Here is a 13,994-nt window from a genome sequence, read left to right on the forward strand (position 1 = left end):
CCGCCCTTACCCCAGAGGATGGAATGAACCTTAACTGATTGGTTTCCCTCTACAAGTCTGGATGCTGTATATAAATGTCAAAAGATTCCTCGGAGTGACATGGGGACTGATGTGCCATGTCACATATTAACAGTTATTGTTAATAAAAGCAAGATATCCACAATAAACCTTTGTGGCCTGAATACTTGAACTGTGTTATTCTCTGAACCAAAGTCCTAGCGTTGACGGGAATTGTTCAATCGTTCAGTCATTCTCTGGCGATGGGGTAGGAAGGCCTTTCCGATGAAAGAGCAAATCCAGGATGTGGGAATGTTCCTGGATTCCCAGCTCCTGTTTCATGAGAGACAGAGGTGGTGGTGGTGGGGATGGGAGGGGGCTTCACAGTACACCAGATGCGATACTATCCAGAAGCTTCGACGTGTGCAGAATACAGTGGCGAATGTACCAGATGACATTTGCCATCACAGCCTTGGGACACCCATGCTCAGTCGTAAAATAGCTGCAATAGCTAGAAAACAATAGCTAGTGTTCAAATCAGGGGTGAAATGCTACTGGTTCGGGCCAGTTCACACAAACCGGTAGTAAAAAAAAATGCTTTTAAAAAGTATTTAAAAGGTTCTGGCAATCAGCTGTTTGTTGGAACCTTTTTTTTTTACTTTTTAAAAGCATTTTTCTACCACTTATAGGCCTGAACTGGTAGTAAAAAAATGCTTCAAATAAGTTTTAAAAAATGGTTCAGATGATCGCGCGACACAGCTGATTGTCACAGCTGATCGCGTGCGAGATTGGGTGTGAGTCAGTTGTGTAGCTTTTGTGTTATTTTTGTGTAAAGTGTGATATTTTGTTTTTGAGCTCGCTGTGACTTTGTAAGGTTCCTGCTTGTTGCACCAAGCCACACCCCGCCGGTCACATGACCACCAAGCCACACCCGGCCGGTCACATGACCACCAAAGCCACACCCGGCCGGTCACATGACCACCAAAGCCACACCCGGCCGGTCACATGACCACCAAGCCACACCCGGCCGGTCACATGACCACCAAAGCCACACCCGGCCGGTCACATGACGACCAAAGCCACACCCGGCCGGTCACATGACCACCAAAGCCACACCCGGCCGGTCACATGACCACCAAGCCACACCCGGCCGGTCACATGACCACCAAGCCACACCCGGCCGGTCACATGACCACCAAGCCACACCCGGCCAGTCACATGACCACCAAGCCACACCCGGCCAGTCACATGACCACCAAGCCACACACCACAGCCACATGAACACCAAGCCACACACCACAGCCACATGAACACCAAGCCACACACCACAGCCACATGAACACCAAGCCACAACTACCAAACAAACGCCAACAATAGCAACAATAAACTAAGAATTTTAACTTAGTTTAGTTTAGTTTAATTTTCTTTCTGTCTGGCGTTTATTCTATATTCCAACTGGAGGGCACATTTCCTGGCAGTAAACTGAATAATAAGAAACCAATCCCTCGCCCCCTAACTGAAATCACATTTTCCCATGACAACTGAAGGGGGTATCTTACTAACAATTTGGCACAACCTTGATGGAACAAACAGGTGCACAGGGTGTTTTCTCTCTGTTTGAATCTGAATCTGAAGATCAAGATCAGAGTTGTGACTTCTTGGGAATGCAGGTACCGTATTTATTCGAGTATAACGTGCAAAATTTTATACCAAAAAAAGAAATCAAAGTTAGGGTGCGCGTTATAAACGAGGGCTGGGCTGGGGTGGCAGTGGCGGCCGGTCCATTGAGGGCGCAGGCGAATTGTGAATTTGCACTGCGCCTTTTCCGGGCTGCAGCCGCAGCGAAGAAAAAAAAACGTCCCCTCGTCACCGCTTCATTTCCTCGCCTCGCTTGCAGCCGCAGCGAAGGGCGAAGAAAAAAAAATGTCAATAAATGATTTTTATCATGGCCGCACGTGTTCAACAACGTTTTTTGTATAAAACAAAATTTTATACCGATTTTTAATCGAAAATTAGGGGGTGCGCGTTATACACGTGTGCGCGTTATACTCGAATACGGTAGTTAAAAATAACAGAATATATTTTCAAATTAGGACACAATATATATCGTATTTTTCAGAGTATGATCACATGATCACCAAGCCACGACCACCAAACCATGCCCACCCAGCCACATGACCACCAAGCCACATGACCACCCAGCCACACCCACCCAGCCACACCCACCCAGCCACATGACCACCAAGCCACACCCACCCAGCCACATCACCACCCGGCCACACCCACCCGGTCACATGACCACCCAGCCACACCCACACAGCCACATGACCACCAAGCCACACCCACCCGGTCACATGACCACCCAGCCATGCCCACAGAACTGGTAGGGAAAATTTTTGAATTTCGCCACTGGTTCAAATCCCCAAGAATTCCAAGGAAGGTGTGAACAAGGACGTTCATTCACACAGATACCCTGTTTGGGAACCTTGTAATACTCAGTGCTAAGATGGGCCCCTTCCATGGTTGCTGGGGCACAGTTTTTCCTATCATTTAAAGGCTCTGTGATCTACAGAAGGGATGGTGATGACACTGTACATATTTTATCCTAAGAAGGAAGATGACACTGCAAAAAAAAAAAAAGAGAGAGACTTCCACAGTACAGTCTTTGGAGGTTGGAGGCTACAGAAACGGTTATTGCCAAATCTTCCTCTACATTTTCTTTGTAAGAAGATAAAGCAATCACGTAGTCTTCCCTTCCCCCTGCTAATTTCAACCTAATTTTTCTTTGTTGTTTACCTATATCTGTTTCAGAATGTAAGTTTCCATAAAGTTGAAAAATCAGTTAACAGAGAAATTTACCTGGATCCACCTGCGAATGAATAAATCACGTTTTTAAAAAAAATAAAATAAGCAGTCTTACTGAAGCCCCAATTAAATCCATACGGAGTATTCCACCCCTCTTTCTTAATAACACAGCTGGTTCTGGGTGATTGCATTTTTGAAGCACTGCCTCATATCTGGTTCAAGCGAAGAATGTTTTTAGAAAAACGGGATTTGTTGTGTGCGTGAAACATAAGCTTCGTGTTCAGCATTTGGACACCAATTTTTGAAATGTACTTTAAACAACAATAATCGAGTATTTCCAGGACGTAACTTAGAGAGTAATTTGATGGAACTATAGCAGACAAAGGAGGCAAACATATCTGTCCTTTTTTCAAAATGATAAAAACTCTTCAATACAAAAGCTGTAGAGGAAGTAAAGGACTACTTCTTTCCCTATACTGATACTCTCCTTCTGTTTCTCAGCCAAACCTCTTTTGAAAATGATGCTTGCAGAAGCTTCAGGAAATCAAAGGTAGTTGCTACAGAGAGCAGCAATTCAATCTGTAACAAATGTGTACATAGTAGGAAACTGCACACGGTTTCCTTATCTTAAGCAAAGCTATAGATGAAAAACGGAAGAAGGTTTTAGAGAAAAATCTGATTGCAAAACCTGAATGGGTCAGAGTGCTTGCCCAGCTAATGCAGAGTGTGAAAAGAACCATCAAGTGAACTGATCTGCATAGCTCTACATACTTTTTGCCAGCATCTCTGAAGCTTCAGATCCTGTCCTGCCACCCATTCTTACTGAAACCTCCCCGAGTCCCTTTCGGGAGAGGGGGCGGTCTATAAATACGAATAATAAATAAATAAATAAACCTAGTTCTCTGAAAACTGCAAGCCCATCTGATGGACAGTGAATGCATGTGAGGTTTAAATTTTTTGAAATGTAAGGGAGGACCACACTTGGAACCCTGCATCCAGTTTTGGTCGCCAAGATGTAAAAAAGATGTTGAGACTCTAGAAAGAGTGCAGGGAAAAGCAACAAAGATGGTTAGGGGACTGGAGGCTAAAACACATGAAAAACAGTTGCAGGAACTGGGTATGTCTTGTTCTATGAAAAGAAGGATTAGGGGAGACATGATAGAAGTGTTCCAATATCTTGGGGGCTGCCACAAAGAAGAGGGAGTCAAACTATTCTCCAAACCATCTCAGGGCAGGACAAGAAGCAATGGGTGGAAACTAATCAAGGAGAGAAGAAAGAACTAAAAACTAGAACTAAGGAGAAATTCGTTGACAGTGAGAACAATTAATCAATGGAACCAACTTGCCTCCAGAAGTTGTGAATGCTCCAACACTGAAAGTTTTTAAGAAGATGTTGGATAACCATTTGTCTGAAATGGCACAGGGTTTCCTGTCTGAGCAGGGGGTTGGACTAGAAGACCTCCAAGACCTTCCAACTTTGCTATTCTAAAAAAAAGAAATATACCTCTGTCATTATTTTAAAACAAAATTTTATCCAGTTCCAGCATGCCCACAGACCCTTCTGTTCACAAGAGCTGTCGCATTTATTTCAAAGGAAGATTGCAGCGATCAACAGCTTGTGTGCCTTGGAGAAGAGGCAAAATCTAAAGAAAATCTACCATGTTCATTTTATGCTGTTGTTCCCAAAAGTCTTTAGATGAAATACTGTAGAGCTGCCTCTCTACAGGTTTACTCCCTCTGAAGGTTTACCATCACTACAACTAAGGTAAGGTAAAAGTAAAAGTTCCCCTCGCACATATATGCCGGTTGTTCCTGACTCTAGGGGGCAGTGCTCATCTCCGTTTCAAAGCCGAAGAGCCAGCGCTATCTGAAGATGTCTCCGTGGTCATGTGGCTGGCATGACTAAATGCCAAAGGTGCACCAAGGGCTGTTACCTTCCCACCAAAGGTGGTTCCTATTTTTCTACTTGCATTTTTTCATGCTTTCGAACTGCTAGGTTGGCAGAAGCTGGGACAAGTAGCGGGAGCTCATTCCATTACGCGGGCACTAGGGATTCGAACTGCTGAACTGCCAACCTTTCTGATCAACAAGCTCAGTATCTTAGCCACTGAGCCACTGCATCCTCTATCACAATTAAAAGAGGGCTCAAATTCATCGATTATGCTGAACCATCATCTCAATTGAATAAAACAGAATAGTTGTCATCACAAACTTAACTAAGCCGTAAACCATATTTACAAAACATGATGTCTGGATTCATACAGTGGTGCAGTGGCCTAGAGGTACAGCTCTTGCCTCACAATCAGGAGGCTGTGAGTTCGATCCTAGGAAGAGGCAGGTATTTTTCTCTCTGGGTACGGTGAGATTATATCTGCGGTGTATAACTCTGCATTGGCGATAGGAAGGGCATCCGGCCAGTAAGCACTCAGCTCCATTCAGTTGCCCATACTCCACCACGCAAGTGATTATGGGGTCATTAAAAGACGATGATGCTATCTGAATTCATACAGCATGCAAAGCAGGGGTGAAATCCAGCAGGTTCTGACAGGTTCTGGAGAAGCGGTAGTGGAAATTTTGAATAGTTCGGAGAACTGGCAAATACCACCTCTGGCTGGCCCCAGAGTAGGATGGGAATGGAGATTTTGCAGTATCCTTCCCCTCCCACGCCCACCAAGCCACACCCACCAAGCCACACCACGCCCATCAAGCCACACCCACAGAACGGGTAGTAAAGAAATTGAATTTCATCACTGATGCAAAGCCAAAGTGAGGCAAACCACATGCTCAGTGCACTGTAGGAAATTGCCCAACATCTGCCTACGTGGCGGATGGGAAAGTCAGAAAGAAATCCCTACTCCTCATCCGAGACTTCAACCAGTTTACTATGTTAATCCTGATGTTATATCCCAGAGCTGTTGTTAAAAACCAGGGAAAAGAGGCCATACATAATGCATAAAATAACATAAATGCATAAAATAACATAAATACGTAAAATAACATCGCCAACCTTGGAAAGTGTCTTTTGCACAGTAGCCTCGCTTTCATTATCCAGCGCTGATGTCGCCATGTCCAGCAACAGGATTTTGGGGTTTCGAACTAAAGCCCGAGCAATGGCAATTCGCTGCTTCTGGCCTCCGCTCATTTGGCCACCACCTTCCCCGACAAGGGTGTTGAATTGCTGAAATTGTGGAAAGAGCCAAAAGTTACAAAGCACTTTCATCTCAGTTCCCTTTGGTCAGAGGTGGGGAATGATGGCCTCTTTATGATTTGAGGACGTCAACTCCCAGAGTTGTAGTCCACAAGTCATAAAAGGGCCATCGTTCCCCACCCTTCAATCATGACTATTATGTTGAAGGGGATAAAATGGAGAAGCAGCCCTGGGATAACTGGGACTTTGGCCTCCTGGTCAAAGATGGGGTGGACAAGAAGCCTATCTTTGCTCCATGTATTTCAAGAAGCAAGGATGTGGCAGCAAACTTTGCCCAAGGATAGAGCAAGGGAAGCCTGCCAAGAGGCAGCTGCCAATCCTGTAACAACCCTTGCGGAATGGGAAAACACGGATCGTAAGGGCTCCCCCTCCCCTGCTTTAGCTGGTTCTGCTCTTCAAATCTTTTGACTTGGAAGAAAATTATCCTGGCATGAGATTTATTACTCTCTACCCTCCCTCTGCTTCAAGCCACGGCCAGTCGGAGGCCTTTTCTGCAAGCCTAATTGATGTCACCCTCTGTGAGGCTGCTTGGATGGGGCCAGGATGGAGGGACTAAGATCACTCCAGGTCTGGGGGGGTCAGGATAAAAGCAAGATATAGGGTCAAGGCAGGAAAAAAAGAGGTTGTTGGGCCACAATTGTATGACTCTTGGATACTAGAGGAAAACGACTTCCCAACTGCCAGTCTCTAGCTCGGTGATGGTAAACCTTTTTTCCCTCAGGTGCCAAAAGCGCATGTGCGTGTCCACACCCATAATCAAATGCCCCCTGTTGTGCCCACCTGCGCATACGTGTGCAACCCCACCCGCTGCCCCTGCGCATGTGCGCATGGCTTTCCTGAAGCCTGGGGAGGCCGAAAATGGCCCCCCAGAAGCCGTTCGGAGGCCGGAAACAGCTCATTTTCCAAACTTGGGCCCGTTAGACCTGTTTTTCGCCATCCACAGGTTCCAGAGGCTTTCCTAAAGCCTGGGAAGGGCGAAAATGGCACGCCCTGGCCTCTGGAAGCCTGAAAGTCAGCTGGCCAGTGTGTGCATGCACGCTGAAGTTGACACAGGGCAATGCCTTGCGTGCCCTCCGATATGGCTCCGCGTGCCACCAGTGCCATAGGTGTGCCATCACGGCTCTAGCTGGATTGGGCTTCAGCTCCCATTAATCCCTCACTATTATGCTCACCGTCTAGAGGTTATGGGAACCCTAGGGGTTAAGTCCAAAACTGGTGGTCCTCGATTTGCAACCACAATTGTGCTCAAGATTTATGTTGCTAAGCAAGGCAGTTCTTCAGTGAGTTTCACAATCTGTCTTGCCCTGGTTGTTAAGTGAATAACTGCAGTGGTTAAGTTAGTAACAGGATTGTGAAGTCAACCCAGCTTTTCCCATTGAGCTCCCAAAAGGTGATTCCATGACTCCGGGGCCCTGCAACCATCATAAATACAGACCAGTTGACAAACATCTGAGTTTTGATCACATTACCATGGGGATGCTGCAACAGTTGTAAGTGTGAAAGACAGTCTTAAGTCGCTTGTTTCAGTAACTTTGGTCACTATATGAAAGGTTGTAAGTCGAGGACTACCTGTGTATATGGAAAGCATCCAAGGCTGGCCTAAGATAAGGTGCTGCTTTAGATCAAGTCTAACCAATTGCGTTGTATTTAAGTACAATGACAATAAAGATTATACTTATAATTATAACTCCTAAGTCATCATTCCTGAAAACAATCACAATGAGTTTTGACATGATATGTATTATGTAGGAGATCTGAAGGTACTGTTGACTACTGGAATTCGTTTTCAGTAGCATGCTTATTTGCCCAAATGCAAGCATGCATACAGTACGTACGTACATACATACATACATACATACATACATACATAGTATGTCCAAATATGGGAGGAAGCATACTGGTTCGATTCCCAGTAAGGGTATGGCTAGCTGATGAGAGCTAAATAGCTTGAAATAGATCTATACTAGTCTCCCTTTATTTATTTATTTATCAGCACAAACACAACATATATATATAAATACATACATACATACATACATACATACATACATACATACATATATATATGATTGCAGATGCAGGCATCTATGTATAAACTGAGGATATATATCTTCCATTTCCATGGAAAAAATAACTCTAACTCATGTGTAGTTATGCATGCATGATAAAGCATAACCTTATCTACATGTCCACATACAGATTATGATTCTAAAAGAATTTTTTCCCCTCCTTAAATTTTTTCTCCTTTTAATCTCCTTTAAGAGCTTTTCAAGGAAAAATCTCAGGGGAAGAAGACTGGTTCGCCGGTATTCCTTCGCCAGAAGCAACGTCTTTTCTACCATCCTTTACCCCAGGTCCAGAAGGGATAAGATGAAGCACACTGAATGGCGTGCTGTGCAAAGCTATTAAACAGAAATGATCTGAAAAGTTCCACTAGATACACAAATGATCATTACAGTGGGAATTGCCAACTACCAACCACCTACATGTAGTTTCTCTACTTATGACCAAAATTTGCATTGCTAAAGCAAGTGAGCCATACCCAATTTGACAACCTTTTTTCTGCCGCGGTTATTAAATGAATCACTGCAGTTGTTCAGTGAATCATGTCATTAAGCAAGTCCAGGTTCCCCCATTGACTTTGCTTATTGGAAGCTGGAAGGTCCCAAATGGCCATCACATGACCTTGGCATGCTGCAAGCATCATAAGTACATCTTGATTGCCAAGCTCCTAAATTCTATTCACGTGATCATGAATGCACTATGACGGTCGTAAGTGCAAGAACCAGTCACAAATCACTTTTTCCAGTGCTGTTACTTTGAATGGTCATTACATGAATAGTTATAAGTTGAGGACAACCAGAGCCAAGGTGGCTCAGTGGTTAGAGTGTAGTACTGCAGGCTACTTCAGCTGACTGCTAGCTGCAGTTCGGCAGTTCAAATCTCACCAGGCTCAAGGTTGACTCAGCCTTCCATCCTTCCGAGGTGGATAAAATGAGGACTTAGAGTGTTGGAGGCAATTGGCTGACTCTGTAAACCACTTAGAGAGGGCTGTAAAGCACTATGAAGCGGTATATAAGTTTAAGTGCTATTGCTATTGTATGGTAATCTATTAACCTACCTAATTTTTCTTTTTAATTGCCTAACAACAACTTTTAAGTTCCCCAGCAACAGCTAGGAAAATGATAAAAGTCTGGCAGAATGGTGGGGTTTTGTGTTGAATTAATACAGGAAATTTAAATGAAGAATCATTTCTGCCTGGCATGATATTATATGGCTCCTTCCACCCTCAAACCCTTAGTAAAAATCTAGTAATATCATGGATATGGATGCTAAAAGCTTATCCCTCTCTCACCTGAACTTACATGAGATTGTAGATAAGAGTTCTTAAGATTTAAGAAGGTCTTCAGATGCTGGTCATTTAACCAAAGTAATATTGAGTGTCATGGTTGCTTTGACACTAGAGGACAACATGTCTATGGAGATTCTCAAGTCATCTAGGTCACGGTTGTCCCAAAGGTGCTTTTTTCAAGAGGCAACTGGACTTTCTGGTTTTTCTTTGAAGACGTTTCACTTCTCATCCAAGAAGCTTCTTCAGCTCTGATTGGATGGCCAAAGCACCTTTGGGACAATCCTTCCATTCCCCACCATCCAGTCAAAGCTGAAGAAGCTTCTTGGATGAGAAGCGAAACCTCTTCAAAGAAAAACCAGAAAGTCCAGTTGCCTCTTGAAAAAAAGCACCTTTGGCATAGAGGACAACATGTTGCCCACCCATGATTTAGTGTTCTTAAACTACGCAGATGTGGTGTAAGAGAGAGTCTTGGCAGAGGATTGAGAAGGCACAAGATGAAGTTCCTTTTACCAGAGGCAGATCCATGATAAAGTTGTAGGCATTGGCTTCTTTGGCTGCTCTGACGATGTCTTCCATAGTAGCATCTTCCCGACCGTAGCAGATGTTTTCTGCTATAGTGGTGGAAAACAGGACCGGTTCTTGTTCCACCACTCCCATCAAGGAACGCAGCCACTGAATGTTAAGGGAACGAATGTCATGTCCATCTAAGGTAACCTGCACAATAACAGTTTGTAGGTCAAAATTATGGTCACCTGTACCTTCAAGTCAACATCTTCCTCTCTTAAAAGGAAGCTGCTTCTTAAAACAGCAGCATTGTACTCCATTGTGCTCCCAGTTTCGTGTCTAATACTTACATACAATGCCTGGAAGGACAGCTATTGAGGCTTAGCTTAGATCGGGGGTGTCAAATTCAATTTCATTGAGGATCGCATCAGGGTTGGGTTTGACCTTGGGGGGCCGGGGTGGGCATGATCAGCTTGACATCATTCGTGTCAGGGGCACTTGTGGCGGCCCAAACATTCTGCCAGTGAAAACGGGTTCCTGAGCTCCGTTTTCAGCTGCAATGGCTTCCTGCAACTCTCTGCCAGTGAAAATGGAGCTTGGAGGGCTGTGGACAGCACTCATGACCTCCATTTCTGGCTGCAACATCCTCCTACAACTCTCTGCCAGCAAAAACAGGGTGGGGGCCCTGCTGAGCTCCATTTTTGCTGGAAGAAGCACTGTGGGCCAGTCCTTTACTGTCTCCAGGGTGGCCCTGTGGACCAGATCCAACCCCCCCCCCCGCAGGTTGGATCCGGCCCCCGGGCCTTGAGGTGGACACCCCTGTCTTAGATTATTAATTTTCCACAATTTTCTTTTAATCTCAAGCCACACATCTCTTGGTTTCAACCCACCATTTGTTCTACAGCATCTGAGTATCCCTTGCAGGGAGGTGGTAATATAAGGTCTTTTTGGATATATGGCATTAGCTTCCCAATTCTTTGAATTCTGACCATTGTATCGATATACTGAAGAACCCCAGTTGTTGTCTTTAACACAACAAACCATCCACTTAATTTCTTAATCCTATATGTGAGAGTTGGTTAGCAATGAAATGAAATGAGCAACGATACAATACCGACATTTAGGGCGGCTGTGCAAACCAATTCCGAATTTTCCAGAGATGAATGTTCTTTTAGTGGATATTTTAATTCAGATGCAGCCTGTGAGATAATGTTACTTAATAATCTCATTTACCCAGGTGGATTGGATATTAAAAGATGATGAAAAGAAGTTTAAAATATTTTTGCACAGGTGGCTTGTGCAACGTCCTGGAGCACATCATAATGGATTTTTTTTCTTCATTTTATCCTAATGAAATATGTGTACCCAGCTAACTTCCTCAACAAAATCAGAGTTAGGCAAATCTTGACCTAATGAGGTTCATGAAGCGTACCACAAAATATTAAATTTAACTGATCTGAGCCCTGACAGAACTACCGGTCAAGATACATTTCCCATTGTATCAAATAGCCTATTCGCAGAATGTGTTCTATACATGTATTTAAAAATTCCATTTTTTTCCAGTTTTGAAACCCAGGCATTTCTCATATAAATCTGAATGTGGCCTCATTCCTCTTTGACATGTTTCAAGTCCCTGAGGTCATTTGCCCATCTACGAGATTTGGTAGGGTGGGTGTGGGGGGTGGTGGTATGTTCCAGTCCCTTAAATATTGTCATCTGATGGGACCTGAGTGGCATATCCTCTCAGCAGCTGTGCCTATTCTTTGGAATAACCCCTCCTCTATGAGATTCAAGGGTTCTCTACCCTTTTAGCATTCAGAAGGCCATGAAGAGATGACTCTTCCTTCCAAGCGTTGGGCTAGGATGGAGGTTGAGTTAGGAAGCTGTTTGGTCTGACATCTGATGGGAAAGATGGTTTGGCCTCTATATCTGTTTGTATCTCTGTTTGTATTAGGGGTGGGTTGCTCCCGGCATTGCTGCCTGTTCAGCACGCAAAAAAAATCGCTCCACGCACAAGCGCATTTGAATCTAAAAATGTCTGCGCATGCGCACAACGTCAGACAATGAAAAAAATGTACATTTTTGCAATGAAGATTGTTCTGCAGAGGCACAAAACTGAAAATCAAGATGGCGCCGCCACCGATAGAACCGGTTCAGGGGCGTAGCACACCAAGTTACTTCCTACTCGGCCAAACTGGTCCGAACCAGTAGGAACCCACCTCTGGTTTGTATTGATTATTATGAGCTGGCTAGGGTCACTATTTGAGACAAGTGGCCATTTTAGTTTGGTAAGTAAGTAAGTAAGTAAGTAAGTAAGTAAGTAAGTAAGTAAGTAAATGTTATTTTGCTCTGAGTCCAAAGAAGGGTTGTTTAAAGGAGGCTAAGAGCATGGCTTCATAGTAAATTGCAAACATAATTATGTCGCAAGCATTGATAGGATTTTTCAAGATTTTCCCAAAGAAAGAAATATGTCAGAGTTAGGTCAAAGCCTCACCATGCCTTCTGTAGGGTCATAGAAGCGCTGGATCAGCTGAATTGTGGTACTTTTCCCTGCTCCGCTTGGACCAACAAAGGCGGTGGTTTCACCTGGCTTGATAACCATGCTGAGATTATCTAAAATCTGGATAAGAAAGAAAGAAAGAAAGAAAGAAAGAAAGAAAGAAAGAAAGAAAGAAAGAAAGAAAGAAAGAAAGAAAGAAAGAAAAATATGGCATGGTATTTGATAAGGCCTTGCTAGGTACCCAGAATAGATCTGGAAATTATGACAATGCTGCAGAATAGAACCTCTGGTTTCTTACCTTAACATCGGGCCTGGATGGATAATGGAAGGTTACATTATGGAATTCAATTTCACCTCGGACTTTGTCCAGTTTGTAGCCATCTTCTGACATACAGTCAATTTTAGGTTTCTGGGGTAGAATTAATCAGATCACTCAATTTGCTTTTTCTCTAGCAACTTTCTTTCAGTAGCTGGTTTCACATCTCTATGTGAAGGATTTATCTTTCCTCCCTCGAACTGTCCTTGTGATGATTCCATCTATTGATTTCCATCCCCAGCTTGCTTAACATTACTTAACATTTCCATGAATGTTTTGGTGGACCACCTAGTTCCTAGTTAAGGAAAGTGTCAAAGTGTTGAAACCCTAAATGAAACATCCAGGGCCCAGTCTCACCCTGGCTGGCTGAGGAATTATGGGAGTTGAAGTCCACACATCTTCAAGCGGTGATTTGCACCATCCGTTTATGGCACCAGAACATTTAGATCATACAAGCAATTGGCTTGCTAGTTTATATCCTGCCTTTCCTTCAGGAAGAAAAAGGTGGCACACACAGGACTCACCCCTCCTATTTTTGTTTTGACCTAGGCTTCCTGAGACGGTAAAAAATCACATGCTTAGTCCCAAAAACTCTCTTTTTATTTCAACCGCTGTGAATTATGCTTGTAAAGAGTCTGACAGAAGTCTGCCACAGTCTTTCAGGGTAAGGCTGATAAACACCCACCTTTATCTCCCTTGAAACACTGCTGAAGACCTAATTGTCCATTAGTTTTGCAAGGCAAACGGAGCACAGAGTCAAACGAAGCTTCAGAGTTTAAACCGACCAGAACGAACAAAATTGCTTCCTGCAAAGGCTCACATCTGTTTGCTCCTCTTTTATGTCTTATGGGAAGGGCCAATCATTTCTAAGCCTTACTCCCGAGTTGCCCCTTTTGTCTTAACTGTTCTTCCCTGCTGACAGCTCTGCGCATCAGCGCACCGGGAACAGCCCCCCCCCCCTGTTCCTATTCCTTGCTGATGTCTGACTCTGGAGGCTCTGGAGGCAGCACATAACTCCCAGGTAGCCCTGCCCCCTCTCTGCCTCCGACGCAGAGCCATCGTCTGAGACTTCCCCAGACTCCAGGACTGGCCCATGTTCCTCCCCAACCTCCTCACTGTCCAACTCTGCTGCCAGCTCTGCAGGCCGCCAGCGGACCACAACAATTTTCATCCACAATGACCCTATGGGATATGTTGAACTGAGAGTGGGTGGCTGGCCCAAAGTCAACAGGAAGTTTCCATGGCTTAAGGTGGACTAGAATGTGGGTTGTCTGTTCCAGTGAACCGGTAGCATTTCACCCCTGCCTTCAGG

At 44.3% G+C, this 13,994-nt stretch overlaps 1 protein-coding gene across 1 annotated transcript in view; it reads right to left on the minus strand.

The window, feature by feature from the left end:
* Window positions 1-13,994, minus strand: part of ABCB11 (ATP binding cassette subfamily B member 11) — a 99,896-nt gene that overhangs the window by 38,681 nt on the left and 47,221 nt on the right. Inside the window, exons 13-16 of the mRNA XM_081934168.1 lie at window positions 12,665-12,775; window positions 12,361-12,486; window positions 9,873-10,076; window positions 5,810-5,980 (exon numbers count right to left, since the gene is read on the minus strand). Coding sequence (XP_081790294.1) covers window positions 5,810-5,980; window positions 9,873-10,076; window positions 12,361-12,486; window positions 12,665-12,775 — 612 coding nt within the window. The remainder of the gene's footprint in view (window positions 1-5,809; window positions 5,981-9,872; window positions 10,077-12,360; window positions 12,487-12,664; window positions 12,776-13,994) is intronic.

This window comes from Natrix helvetica (genome assembly GCF_964273705.1).
Source record: "Natrix helvetica genome assembly, chromosome: 1".
Lineage (NCBI taxonomy): Eukaryota > Metazoa > Chordata > Lepidosauria > Squamata > Natricidae > Natrix > Natrix helvetica.